Raw genomic sequence first — 14,349 nt, forward strand, 5'->3', positions numbered from 1 at the left:
CAGGAGTCACATCCATTCTTAAGGCAATGTGTGTGTGTGTGTGTGTGTGTGTGTGTGTGTGTGTGTCATTGCTACTAGTGCTTGCACTCAGGGCCTAGGCACTATCCCTGAGATTTTTTTTTTCTCTTATGACTAGCGCTCTACCACTTGAGCTACAGCCCCATTTTCTGGCTTTTTTGGTGCTTAATTGAAAATGAGTCATAGGACTTTACTGCCCAGGCTCTCTTCAAATTGTGATTCTTAGATATCAGTCTCTTGAGTAGCTAGTATTATAGATAGGAGCCACCAGCACACATCTTAAGGCAGTCCTCTTTTAGGGCCCTAGTTTGACCCTTTGCTGCTTGACAGTGGATGGTAGGACCTTCAGTGTGGACCTTTTGGGGTTGCCAATCACCTGCTTTTGGTGTTTGGCTGAGGGCCTTGGCTGCCTCCTTATGGATGGAACTATTCTTCCAAGTCACTGTCTGGTGGATTTCTACTTAGTGTGGCCTACACAATGCCTGCTTGCTGTCTGTCCTCTTTTCTATGGAGCCACACAGCTAACTAAGTGACTTTTCTTGTATCTCTAGCTTGCATTGTGGTTTTGGTAGTGAAGGGTAGAAACTGAGATGTTAAAGGATAACTCTTGGCTTTGCTGCATAAGGAGCTTATCTGTTCTTCCTTTATACTTCCTGACTGTCTCACCTGTCTGACAAGTGATATTTCCTCTTTTATGTTGCCCTTATATAGAAGAAGAATTAGAGGGCTGGGAGTGTGGCTTAGTGGTAGAGTGCTTGCCTAGCACGCATGAAGCCCTAGGTTTGATTACTCAGTGCTACATACATAGAAAAAGCCAGAAGTGGCACTATGGCCTAAGTGCTAGCCTGAGCAAAAGAAGCTCAGGGAAAGTACACAGGCCCTGAGTTCAAGCTCCAGGACTGGCCCCCAAAAAAAGATTAGAGCACTTACACTATGGGGGTAAGTACTTCCTCTTCAAGTCTCTTCAGATATATCCTGCTCCCTGAAAAGCAAGCCCAGAATTGAAGTGTTGGGGAGCTAATCTGCTCTATCTCTGTCCTGTCTTTTGCTTAGGAAATGGGAACCTTTGCTTCCTTCCTTCTTTCCAGATTGCTCCAAGGCAGCCTGTATCCTTTGTGTTCTTAGCATAGCCTGGCTCATTACCAACAAGGAAGTGAATACTCAGTTTCTTTTCCTTAGCAATCCCAGGTAAACAGGCATTTGTTTTTAGATGTACTAAGATTAGGCTTTTGAGAATGGACTACTTTACTAGATTCTACTGCTGGAAGAGCATACAATGCATAATACAGTGAGCAGTATAGTCCTTAGCCCTCCCTAAGCACCAGCCCAGTTACACCATTGTCTGAATCTGTAAGTGACGGTACTGAGGTGTCTCTGGACTTGTGGTAATTGCTGATGAAACAGACCAGGTGATGGACCATGGGCCCATGGTGCATTTGGGGATAGAGGTGAAATTTGAATCTGGGAATGTGCAGTATATTTACGCCTTGCAGGGATATTTCTCATCCAGATATTTATGTATGGCATCAATACTAGGGCTGGAACAGAACTGGGGAATTGGTGCCTCTGACTCCAGCTGAGCATCTTGGCTCTAAAATGTCCAAGTAGATCTCAGAGAATTGACCACTAGAGCCACAGTTCCACTTCCAGTTTTCTGGAAATAGGAGTCTCATGGACTTTCCTGCCCAGGCTGGCTTTGAGCTGCAATCTTCGGATCTCAGGTTCCTGAGTGTAGCTAGGATTACAGGCGTGTGCCACTGGCACCCAGCTCCTTGAGCTTTTTTGCTCAAGGTTAGCACTCTACCACTACACTTATGGCTTTTTTGGGTAGTTACTAGGAGGTAAGAGTTTCATGAGCTTTCCTGCCCAGGCTGGCTTCAAGATCCTTAGGTCTCAGCTTCCTGAGTAGCTAGGATTGCAAGTATGAGCCACCAACGTCCAGTTGTTTATTGTGTTGTAAAGTGAGCTTAGCTTTCTCAACATCACTGTGTCCCTGCTGCTCCTGGCCTTTTCTAACAGTTGTCATTCATTTTCCACAGGGATGATGGTAAAGTTCGGTTTTGCTTCTTCAATCCATTTCCCCCATATCAGCTATTTGGTCAACTGTGCCTTTGCTACACCTCTCTGTGGCTTCCCATTGACGTTCCATGAAGTTCAGACTCCTTCAGCTAGCATGTAGACTATGTGTTCACAGTTTCATTTCCTAACCCAGCTTTGGCTCTTTTTAGGTCTGCCCATCCTGTAACCCAGCCATACTGATCTCAGTTCTTCCACTGTGTGGCAGCTTCCTTGCATACTGCTGCTTCTGCATGGCACATACTTCTTTTATTCTCCCACCTCCTTCACCAGGTCTTAACTTTTACTTCCTCAGGGAACCCTTAGCTTTGAGGCAGTGAACCCTGGCTCTCTAGCTCACCCCTGACTTGACATTTTGGAGGACTGAATCCAGCACCCCACCCTCCTGTCCCTAGCACTGTTCTAACACAGAGACTCTCTGTGGAAAGCATGCATGACCTCTAGGGCTCTCTAAAGAGAAATTTACCACACCTGTTTTTACTGAATTACTCAACTTTAGCAAGGACCCACCAGCTCTGGAAAGCTCAGTCATTTCCAAGTGCCTCCTGAGATCACCAGACAAGTTGGTGTGAATCAGCTCCTCCTGTTGTACCTCTGGCTCTTTAGATATGAAGACCCTGCAGCATGGGTCCAGGAGAACCTGTTTTAAGTTTGAGTTTTTCATTCCTTTTCATCATATATATATATATTGTTTTTGTCAGTTATGGGGCCTGAACTCTGGGCCTGGGCACTGTCCCTGAGCTTTTCAGCTCAAGGCTAGCGCTCTACCACTTGAGCCATAGTGCCACTTCTGGCCTTTTCTGCTTATGTGGTGTTGAGGAATTGAACCCAGGGCCTCATACATGCAAAGCAAGCACTATACCACTGAGCCACCTTCCCAGCCCAAAGATACTGGCTTTTTTTTGGCCAGTTGTGGAGCCTGAACTCTGGGCCTGGGCGCTGTCCCTCAGCTCTTCAGCTCAAGGCTAGTGCTCTACTACTTGAGCCACAGCGCCACTTCCGGCTTTTTCTGCTTATGTGGTACTGAGGAATTGAACCCAGGGCCTCATCCATTCAAGGCAAGCACTTTACCACTGCGTCACCTTCCCAGCCCACTTTTTTTTTTAATCGGTCGTGGGGCTTGAACTCTGGTCCTAGGCACTGTCCCTGGTTTCTTCAGTTTAAGGCGAGTGCTCTACTTTGACCCACAGCACCATTTCCTATCACATTCTTGAGTATGGTATTTTACTATGGTTTTGCTTTGCATTTCCCTTATGATTAGTTGAATATCTTTTTATGTGCTTCTTGGCCATTTGTGTCTTTTTTTTGGTACTGGGGGTCGAACCCAGGATGTTGCACTTGCTAGGCAAGCACTTTGCCACTGAGCTACATCCCAGCCCTTCTTGGCCATTTGTATACCTTGGAAGTTTTCCTGTCAAGTCTTTTGCTCTTTTTGTTTGTTTGTTTATACTGGGGATGTGCAGGGCTTTGCACATGGTAGGCAAGTGCTCTACCACTTGAGTCACACCTCCAGACTTCTTTTGTGTGTGTGTGTGTGTTCTAGTACTGGGGCTTGAATTCAGAGCTTAAGCACCATCCCTTAGCTTTTCTTTTTTGCTCAATGCTGGCACTCTTCCACTTGAGCCACAGCTCTGCTTCTGGCTTTTTGGTGATTAACTGGGGAGATAAGAGTCTTATGGATTTTCCTGCCCAGTCTGGCTTTTGAACCCTAAACCTTAGATCTTAGCTTCCTGAGTAGCTAGGATTACAGTTGTGTATTACCAGCACCTGGCTGAACAGTAAGTTTGAGTTTTCATTTCTCTTGTCAATCACTACCTAGGATTAAAGTACTTAACTTTAGTTCTATCTTAAGAATAGATTTTACTTTTTTAGCTGGAGCAAGAAAGCCAGGAAGCTGGAAGTCATGATTTCAGTATATGGTACTCTGGCTAAAGCCAGTGGGGTCATGGTTATACACTACCTTGTATGTCTTTAGCTTCAAAACATTAAGAACTCTTTTCATGAGAAATCAAAATGTAAGGGCTTTCCAAGTGCAACTAGTATGTCAGAAGAGGCTGCATTCATTTTTTTTTTTCTTTGGGGGTCCAGTCTTGAGGCCTGAACTCTGGGTCTGGGCGCTGTCCCTTAGCTCTTTAGCTCAAGGCTAGCGCTCTACCATTTGAGCCACAGTGCCACTTCCGGCTTTTTTTTTTCCTTTTTGCTTATGTGGTGCTGAAGAATCGAACCCAGGGCCTCAGGCATGCAAGATAAGCGCTCTACCACTGAGCCACCTTCCCAGCCCTTTTACCATTTTTCTTGTCTTTTACCAAGAAATATTTGAGAAGGGAGATGGAATACTCATTTGATAACCAAAAATTTTGTCTGTGCTTTTTTTTGAAGGTACATGGGAATAGGACTCTCAGCTCAAGGAGTCAACATGAACAGACTTCCCGGTGAGTTTAAGAGAACTCTGTTCTCCTGGTCTCTCCTGTTCCATGAGAATCATGGTGGCAGCTCAGAGACTGAGGAGGATTTTATTTGCAGGGTACTTATATTAAGCCAAGTCACTGGAGAAAAGGATAGCAGTACAAACCATTTTGCAACTGCTGCTTCTCATTTCGAGGAGTCCATTGGCTGAGATGAAGGTTATTTGGGTTTTGGGAGTGTGATTGGTGGGCAGAGAGTAGTAGTGGCCTTAACTGTTTAGAGACTTTAATAATCTCTCTCTCAGGGCTGGGAATGTGGCTCAGTGGTAGAGTGCTTGCCTTGCATGCCTGAGGCCCTGGGTTCGATTCCTCAGCACTACATAAGCAGAAAAAGCCAGAAGTGGCGCTGTGGCTCAAGTGGTAGAGTGCTTGCCTTGAGCTGAAGAGCTGAGGGACAGTGCCCAGGCCCAGAGTTCAGGCCCACGACCGATAAAAAAAAAAATCTCTCTCTCTCTTTTTCTCTTTCTCTTGTGGTATTGATTTTAAACTCAGCACTTTGTAGGCAAGTACTCTACCACTTGAGCCATACCTCCAGCATAGTAATAACTTTTTGTTTGTTTGTTTGTTTTTTGGCCAGTTGTGGGGCTTGAACTCTGAGCCTGGGCACTGTCCCTCAGCTCTTCAGCTCAAGGCTAGCACTCTGCCACTTGAGCCACAGCACCACTTCTGGCTTTTTCTGCTTATGTGGTACTGAGGAATCGAACCCAGGGCCTCATGCATGCAAGGCAAGCACTCTACCACTGAGCCACCTTCCCAGCCCCTAACTTTTTTTTTTGGGTCTGAACTCTGGGCCTGGGCGCTGTCCCTCAGCTCTTCAGCTCAAGGCTAGCGCTCTACTACTTGAGCCACAGTGTCACTTCCGGTTTTTTTCTTTTTGCTTATGTGGTGCTGAGGAATTGAACCCAGGGCCTCAGGCATGCAAGGCAAGCGCTCTACCACTGAGCCAACTTCCCAGCCCCCTAACTTTGTTTTTTTGATTCAGAGCTTTGCTGTGTAGCCCAGACTAGTCTCAAACTCATGATCCTCTTATTTCTGTCTCCTGAGTGCTGGAATTACAAATCCTTTTAATTGTCAAATCCCTTTAATATTAACTTTAACTTTAGATGAGACGTTTGACAATTAATGTATCTCTAGGCTTGCTGGCCATACTAGAGCTTTAATTTTCTGCAGATGAATATTTCATTTGTGTCTGCTCATATAGTTGGCATAACTTTTTTTTTTTTTCCAATACTAGGGTTTGAACTCAGGACTCATGCTTGTGCAGCTTGCTTGCTTGACAAGCAACCAGCCTTGCTTTTTGCTGGTTATTGTGGACATAAAATCTAGCAAACTTTTCTAATTGAGATACCTTGAACCTCAGTCCTCCAGATCTCAGCCTTTTGAATAGTCAAAATTACATGTATGAGCTACTGATGCCTGTGCTGTGCTGGTTATTTTTGAGGTAGTCTCACTTTGGCCTGGGCAAGTGCCTTTGCAGTGAACTGCCTATTATACCTAACTTCTTCCATTGCGATAATGTCTCATGTACTTTTATCCTGGGCTGGCCTGGAACTGTGGTCCTCCTGATCTCAGTCTCCTAACATAGTTGAGGTGACTGATGTGTACCACTATGCCAGCTGTGGGTTGAGAAGGGTTCTTGCATAAATACCAAGAGGTCTTGAACTGCATTCCCTATATCTCAGCCTCCTAAGTAGCTAGAATGACAGGCATGAGCTACTGATGCTCAGCATTTGTTTGTTTTCTTATTATTTTAGTGCTAAAGATTAAACCTAGGGTCATGCATATGCTAGGTAAAGGTTCTTTCACTGAGGTATAGCCCAGCTAAGTTTGCTGTTTTTTTGTTTTTTTTTTTTGCTTCTGACATTTACAGAAGGACACTGATGTTTTATTAACATGTCTGAGCTTATAGTCCTCACATTTCTTAAAATTTATTCATTTATTTTTTGCCAGTCCTGGGGCTTGAACTCAGGGATTAGACACTGTCCCTGAGCTTCTTTTTGTTCAAGGTTAGTACTCCACCACTTGAGCCACAGCGCCACTTCCAGCCTTTTCTTTCTTTTTAAAAAAAATTTTTTTTTAACTAAATTTTTTTATTTTTAAGAAAGAGAAAGAAAGGAGAGAGAAAGAGAATGAGAGAGAGAGAGAGAGAGAGAGAGAGAGAGATTAGCCCATGGAGTATTCCAGCTCTTGGAGACACCCATACACAGTTACCTGATGTCTTTCATTGCTATCCCTTCCTGTCTTTATGTTTTTTTTGTTTTTGTCCATTGTGGGGCCTGAACACTGGGCCTGGGCGCTGTCCCTCAGCTCTTCAGCTCAAGACTAGCACCCTACCACTTGAGCCACAGCACCACTTCTTGCTTTTTCTGCTTATGTGGTGCTGAGGATTCGAACCTAGAACCTCATGCATGCAAGGCAAGCACTCTACCACTGAGCCACCTTCCCAGCCCACTTCCAGCTTTTTCTGTTTGTGTGGTACTGAGGAATTGATCCCAGGGCTTCATGCATCCTAGGCAAGCACTCTACCACTAAGCCACATTCCTAGCCCTAGTCCTCACATTTGGCTGGCATTTTGGATGTCAATAGAAATTTACCTTTAAAAAAAAAAATTATCCTGCCGGGCGCTGGTGGCTCACGCCTGTAATCCTAGCTACTCAGGAGGCTGAGATCTGAGGATCGCGGTTCAAAGCCAGCCCGGGCAGGAGAGACCGTGAGACTCCTATCTCCAATAAACCACCAGAAAACCGGAAGTGGCGCTGTAGCTCAAGTGGTAGAGCGCTCACTTTGAGCTGAAGAGCTGAGGGACAGCGCCCAGGCCCAGGATTCAAGCCCCACGACTGACAAAAAAAAAAAAAAATTATCCTATCAAACCTGTGTCAGAGGATATTACATTAGCATAGATTTTATTTAATATCAACCTTACTGAAAATTTAGTCTTCTAAGCCAGAAATTGCATATATCTGTTCACTTTTTGAAGTTTTACATTATATTTCAGTTTGACATCCTCCTGTCTCAGCCTCCTAAGTGCTGCAATTACAGTTGTATGCCACCACGCTCAACATCATTAATAGTTTCTTAGTTAGGTAGTTCATTTTTGTTTGGTGTTTGGTCATATTTTATCTTATCCTTCATTGTGGGTCAAAATCTTTTTTTTTTTTGGTTGGTTGTGGGGCTTGAACTCTGGGCTTGGGTGTTGTCCCTGCGCTCTTTAGCTCAAGGGGAGCGCTCTACTGCTTGAGCCACAGTACCACTTCGGTTTTCTAGTGGTTTATTGGAGATAAGAGTCTCATGGACAGTGGCGCTGTGGCTCAAGTGGTTGAGCACTCGCCTTGAGCTGAAGAGCGCAGGGACAGCACCCAAACCTAGAGTTCCACGGCCAACAGAAAGAGAAAATCAACTTTAAAAAAAAGGGAGAGGGGCTGGGAAGGTGGCTCAGTGGTAGAGTGCTTGCCTTGCATGCCTGAGGCCCTGGGTTTGATTCCTCAGCACCACATAAGCAAAAAGAAAAAAAAAAGCCAGAAGTGGCGCTGTGACTCAAGTGGTAGAGCGCTAGCCTTGAGCTGAAGAGCTGAGGGACAGTGCTCAGGCCCAGAGTTCAGGCCCCATGACCGACAAAAAACAAAAAAAAAAACAAAACAAAAAAAGAGTCTCATGGACTTTCCTGCCCTGGCTGCCTTTGAACCATGATCCTCAGATCTCAGCTTCCTGAATAGCTAGGATTATAGGCGTGAGTCACCGGCGCCTGGCTTCAAAATGTATTTTTGTATAAACTGTTCTGTTAATTTTTTTTTTTTTTTTTGGTGCTGGTTTTAGGGCTTGAACTCAGGACCTGGGTACTGTCCTTTAGCTTTTTTGCTCAAGGCTGATACTCTACTTCTTGAGTCACAGCTCCATTTCTGGCTTTTTGATAGTTAATTGGAAAGAAGAATCTTGAGGATATGTCTGTCTGGGCTGGCTTCAAACTGAGATCCTAAGATCTTGTCCTTCTATATAGCTAGAATTTTCTTTTTCTTCTGGTGCTGGTCCTAGGGCTTGAACTTAGGTCCTAGGTGCTATCTCTGAGCTTCTTTGCTCAAGACTAGTGCTGCACTACTTGAGCAACAACTTCACATCCAGTTTTTTTTTGGTAGTTAATGAGAGATAAAGAGTCTATCAGACTTTGCTGCCCAGGCTGGCTTTGAACCACAATCCCCAGATCTCAGCTTCCTGAATAACAGGCTTACAAGCATGAGCCACTAGCACCTGGTTCTTATTGTTTTGCAAAGAATGTTAAGCATATCACTGAACAATCACTCTAGATATTGTTGGAATTTGCACATCTACAGTAGGATTTCCTGGTTCCATTAGAAATTGTTAGGTCTGCCTGGGAGAATAGCCCCTCCCCCCCATTCCTCTTCACTGCCTGAAACCAGTAATCACCTGACTATACAGAAATGGGGTTCAGTGTATGTTTTTGGAGCAGGAGCTGCAGACTAAAGAGCAACAATCACTGAATGTGGAGAACGTGCTTCTCTCTTAGAGATGCAACCTGCTCTGAGTTGAAGAGGCAGCTTTTTCTTTCCAGACCCTTTCATTCTAGAAAATCTAAATCTCTAGTAAATGGCAAGGACCATTTGTGCCCTTGTCTGCGGGTCATCTGGAGCTGAATGTATAAATGAGGCCTAGCATACAGGAAGAATAGAGGTAAATAGAGTTTAATCCTCTCTGAGGAGGAGCCTGTGGACATCCAGGTATCAGTGAGGAGTTGCAGGCAAGTAAAAGAACTCAACAAGGGCCCAGTGTGGTGGTGGTGATGCACATTGGGAATCCAGCACATAAAAGTCTAAAGCAGAAGTATCACAAATTTCAGGCCCATTTGGGTAACATACTCCAATCCAGCTGGACTAAACAGTGAGGCCTTCTCAATAAATTAAAAAAAAAAAAATCATCATATCCCTCCTCCCTCCCCCAGTTAAAACATCAGCAGGTGTAAGAAATGAGACATGTAGGGGCTGGGAAGGTGGCTCAGTGGTAGAGCGCTTGCCTTGCATGCATGAGGCCCTGGGTTCGATTCCTCAGCACCACATAAACAGAAAAGCCCGGAAGTGGCACTGTGACTCATGTGGTAGAGCAGTAGCCTTGAGCTGAAGAGCTGAGGGACAGGGCCAAGGAGACAAAAAAAAAAGAAAGGAGACATGTAGGTGCACTGAGCCCATTGACTTGTGGGAAACATCTGTCCTGTTACCCTGGCAGCCAGCTGGATTGCTGAGTGGGGTTAGTTTCAGGCTGCTGCTTTAGCATTCAAAAGTGATGGCAGACAGCACTCTTTTCATCCTAGAAGAGGCTATAGAATGAAAAAAATCACCCTTGATCTGGGCCAGGGAAGCCCTGGGGTTAGCCCTGTGGGGTGGCCCTTCCAGTGTTACAAGGAAACTTGTCAGGGCAGGTACTGTCTCCTGGGATGTCTATCCTCTCTGGATCAAGCTTTGGTTGCAAACAGTAGCACTGGCAGTCCTACTGTGGATCCTTGTGTGAGCCTCCTGGAGGATTGTCACTAGGCAGTTGTTTTCTTTTCTTCATGGGAAACTTGGAAGGCTGCTTTCTGGCAGCATTATGGCAGAGTGAACAGTTTCTTTTCTGCTACCCAGGTACTTTGCTCCTGTTAGAGCTGTGGATGACCTAGTGCCCCTATGTTCCAGACTCTGTGCTGGATGCTTTACAGAGAACATCTCATTTCATCATAACCATATGGCCTTGGTAGTTGATTGTGTACCTGCTCTGTGTCAGGCACCAAGCCCAGCACAAGATAAACAGACTTAGCCCCAGTCCCTGTCCCTATAAACTTTTCCAGGTAGGAGAGACCTGTACTTTGTTAATAAACTTACCTGGGGTCCTATGCACTTTGGTCAGTTCCTTTACAGGACAGTAGAGAGTGCCATGAGAATGTTCTAGATTCAGGCTTTCCTGGGAAAGTGACATTTAGGCAGGATTCTGATGAGAGTCAGGTGAGGAATGATAGGATGACAGGAAGTAAGGGGAGGAATAATAGGGAGGAGGAAAGTTCTAAACAGAGTGAGGAACATTTGTGAGGAAGTAGAAAAGATCTGAAGCCAGGTGCCAGTGGTTCACTCCTGTAATCCTAGCCACTCAGGTGGCTGAGATCTGAGGATTGTGGTTCAAAGACAGCCTGGGCAGGAAAGTCCGTTCGACTCTGATCTCCAATTAACCACCAGAAAACCAGAAGTGGCGCTGTGGCTCAAGTGGTAGAATGTTCACCTTGCACTGAAGAGTTCAGGGACAGTGCCCAGGCCCAGAGTTCAAGCCCCTCAACTGACCAAAAAAAAAAAAAAAAAGATCTGAGTGCTGAGGTGCTGAGGGAGTGGATGCAGGCCAGTGGGGCTGCTCTGTGTGGCTGACAGGGCTTGGTGAGGAGAGTGTGGGTTTCCTCAGGTGTTTTGGTGGAACTACCTGGGAGGTTCAGACAGGAGTTTGCACACTACTGGGAAGGACAGAAGCAGATGCAAGAAGGCCAAGTTAGGACCTAGGCTACTAAAATGTAGTCCAGAAGAGCATGGAGTAACTTGGCCTAGAAAGACAAGAGAGGAGGGTGGAAATGACAAGGCCTCCTGGAGGTAATGTAGCTAGACTCAGTATCTTTAGGTTAGTGAGTGGTTGAACTATAAGCCACTGATGGTGTGCTGCCAGTTTTGCTGACCACTTCTTTCATGAATGCTTTTTTTGTGGTGGGTGCAGTGGTTCAGCTTCCAGCTGCTTGGTAGATGGAGATAGGAAAGGATAGTGGTTCAAGGCCAGACTAGGCAAACAGAGATATCCCATCTCAGTCAATGAGCTGGACATGGTAGTACAAGACCTTAAATACTCAGGAGGCCATATAGATGGTAGGATCTCCTATAAAAATAAAGCAAAAAAGGGGTGAGAATGTGGTTCAGGTAAGTAGAAGTACCTACCCTAAGAAACATAAGACTCTTGAGTTCAAACCACAGTACAGACCAAAAAAAAAAAAGACATGCTTTTATTAATAAAATGGCAATGTGGATGCCAAATGTCAGTGACATTAGGAGCAGAAGGGGCTAGAGAGTGTGACCTAGCAGCCCTTGTCTGAGTCAGCCAAGAAAGAGGTTAACTTAGAAAGCCCAGCTTTGGTCTTTCCAACTGCTACTGTTGAGAAACATTTGGTCTTTGGCTCTTAATTCTTCCTCTTTTGAACCCTTGGGAGAGAAGCTTGTGAGGGATGAGCTGGTCACATGTGGAAGGAAGCTACTTTTCTTACGGCCCTGATCCTGTCAAGTTTATGAAGCCAGACTGAACTGATACAGACTGTCTTGAGTCTCTTCCCCTTTCTCTCTGAGGTAAATGCTTCTCAACTGTAGAGGATTGTCTCTCTCTGCTGTCCTCCTTTTTCCTGGGCTCCTTGTTTCTCTGGTCCTTTTGAGTTCTTAATTGGAAGTGAATGGGAATGAAGATGGGAACATAGTACTTGGCTGCCTTGAAAACCTAGAGGTTCCCAGAGACTTTGGTATACAAATGGTAGGTTGAGCTTGGCTGGCCCTAACATGGTAGAGAAGGGACAGTCAAGGGGACCTCTGGCAGAAGAACTCTGCTTGCTCCAGTGATTTCACTCTACCTTAGCTATTTGCATAAGAGCCTGCGGTAAACCCTCTTGCCTTCAGGTTATTTTCCTGAAAAGGCCAGGTCCTCATGTGTGTACAGCCTTGTCATTCACTATCTCTTTGCCTTCCAAGTGAGCTGCTCTGAGAAATCTTTAGCCCTATTCATTATTCCATGGTTCTGCTGCTCTTTAATATGCCCCGTTCTTCATCCCTATTGCCATTTCCTCTCCCTTGGGCTGCTTCTGTGGTCATGATTGGTGTCTCCATCTCAGATTGCTTGTGTTTGCATTGTACTCTGCCCCTGACTCCATTGCCAGAGGACGGTTTCCTGTTCAGCCTCATCTCCAGGTACCTCTGCCCCTTGCACCCCATCATGGCTGTGTGAGTTGAGACTATTCCTTTGTCTCACTGTGCTTTATCAAGGTGATAGGCTTTGAGAAGCCACCTTTGGTCCTGGTACCTGTCTGAAGTCAGGTCTCTTGGCTGCAGCCTGCCTTCAACTTGGAGACTTCATTTGGAGCCCAGTTTCATCAAACTGATCTAACCCTGTGGTACTGACGACATAGGAAGAGGGACAATTCTGCTTTCTGGTTTTCTTTCTCTTGTTTTTAAGATTTTTGTTTGTTTTCTCTTAGTCCTGATGGAACCCCAAGGCCTCGCCCAACTAGTGTCCTGTTTCCAAATTGTATTCCCCCACTGCTTTGTTTTTTTAAATATGATTTTTTTTTTTTGAGTCATGGGGCTTGAACTCTGGGCCTGGGCGCTGTCCCTCAGATCTTCCGCTCAAGGCTAGCACTCTACCACTTGGGCCACAGCACTACTTCTGGTTTTCTGGTAGTTCATTGAAGATAAGAATCTCACACACTTTCCTGTCTGGGCTGGCTTTGAACCATGATCCTTAGATCTCAGCCTCCTGAGTAGGATTACAGGTGTGAGCTACTGGTGCCCGGCTTATCAGAAGTTTCAGTGGGAAGATGTGGAAGTTTTGTTTCCCTTTTCCAAGGTGTTCTTTGGCCTTAAGTGTGAAACCAAGGAACAGGTGTGGCCTCAAAGTAAGAATGTCAGAACCCTTGGCTAAATGACTCAGAATCAGGTCAGGATGATCTGCAGGCAGGTGACTGTACCTCAGCCTCACCCTTGTCTTGGTGAATTGGCACAGCATGGCAGAACAGGGCTGGACAGGGGCTGGGATCCCAGGGAAAGAGAGGTGGGGTTGTGATGGAGAATGGGATTTTCACTTCTCCCAAGCTGAGATGTTTACATCTTGCTCCTGTGTTTTATGCTTTAGAGCGAGACTCAGGGTCTGTTGATAAGAGGCTCACTTGTAGCAGAATTGGGTAGCTGGCATTCTCTTCCTTTCCTTTTTTTGTGTGGAAAGGCACAAGGTGTGGTAACCATTGCCTTGATTAGTACAGCCCTTCAAAGGAAAATCCTGGCTCACTGAGACAAACCTTCTTTGATTGAAGTTGTAGGAAGAGGACAGCTAGAAGAATCATAGTTGGGGATTGGGAGGACAGAAACTATCTCCTGAAGCCCCTGATACTGAAGCCTTGAGCTGAGGGAGCAAGAGGAGGGGTGAGAAAGGACTGTCTGCTTTCCTTTCATAGCATGGTAGAGATCAGGTGTGTATCTTTCCTGTTCTAGAGCCCACCTTACCAAGCCCACTCTGAGTGGGCTGTTAGGTGCCTAAGTCCAGCAGAAAATTACCTCTGTTAGGTGGATCACATTCTGCAAACAGATGATCCTTCACATCTGCACTTGCCATGAGAGAGGAACCACTGATAACAAAGATCATGGCAGAATACTAGGGTTCTGTGCCAGATTCAAGAGAGAGGGTGAATAAAGTACAGGATGTTGATTATCTTTCCTTTCTATCCTTTTTTTTTTTTTTTTTTGGTCCGGTCGTGGGGCCTGAGCTCTGGGCCTGGGCGCTGTCCCTCAGCTCTTCAGCTCAAGGCTAGCGTTCTACCACTTGAGCCACAGCGCCACTTCGGCTTTTTTCTTTTTGCTTATGTGGTGCTGAGGAATCGAACCCAGGGCCTCAGGCATGCAAGGCAAGCACTCTACCACGGAGCCACCTTCCCAGCCCTACAAAGGTTTTTTTTTTTGTTGTTGTTGTTGTTGTTTTGTCAGTCGTGGGGCCTGAACTTGGGGCCTGGGCGCTGTCCCTCAGCTCTTCA

The 14,349-nt window shown here is 45.6% G+C and overlaps 1 protein-coding gene across 1 annotated transcript in view; it reads left to right on the forward strand.

Annotated features, from left to right (window-relative positions):
* Window positions 1-14,349, forward strand: part of Ranbp10 (RAN binding protein 10) — a 52,873-nt gene that overhangs the window by 13,310 nt on the left and 25,214 nt on the right. The window contains exon 3 of the mRNA XM_042700595.1: window positions 4,474-4,526. Within this exon, the coding sequence (XP_042556529.1) occupies window positions 4,474-4,526 (53 nt within the window). The remainder of the gene's footprint in view (window positions 1-4,473; window positions 4,527-14,349) is intronic.

The sequence above is a fragment of the Dipodomys spectabilis genome, unplaced genomic scaffold (assembly GCF_019054845.1).
Source record: "Dipodomys spectabilis isolate Male_0828 unplaced genomic scaffold, ASM1905484v1 ptg000273l, whole genome shotgun sequence".
NCBI lineage: Eukaryota > Metazoa > Chordata > Mammalia > Rodentia > Heteromyidae > Dipodomys > Dipodomys spectabilis.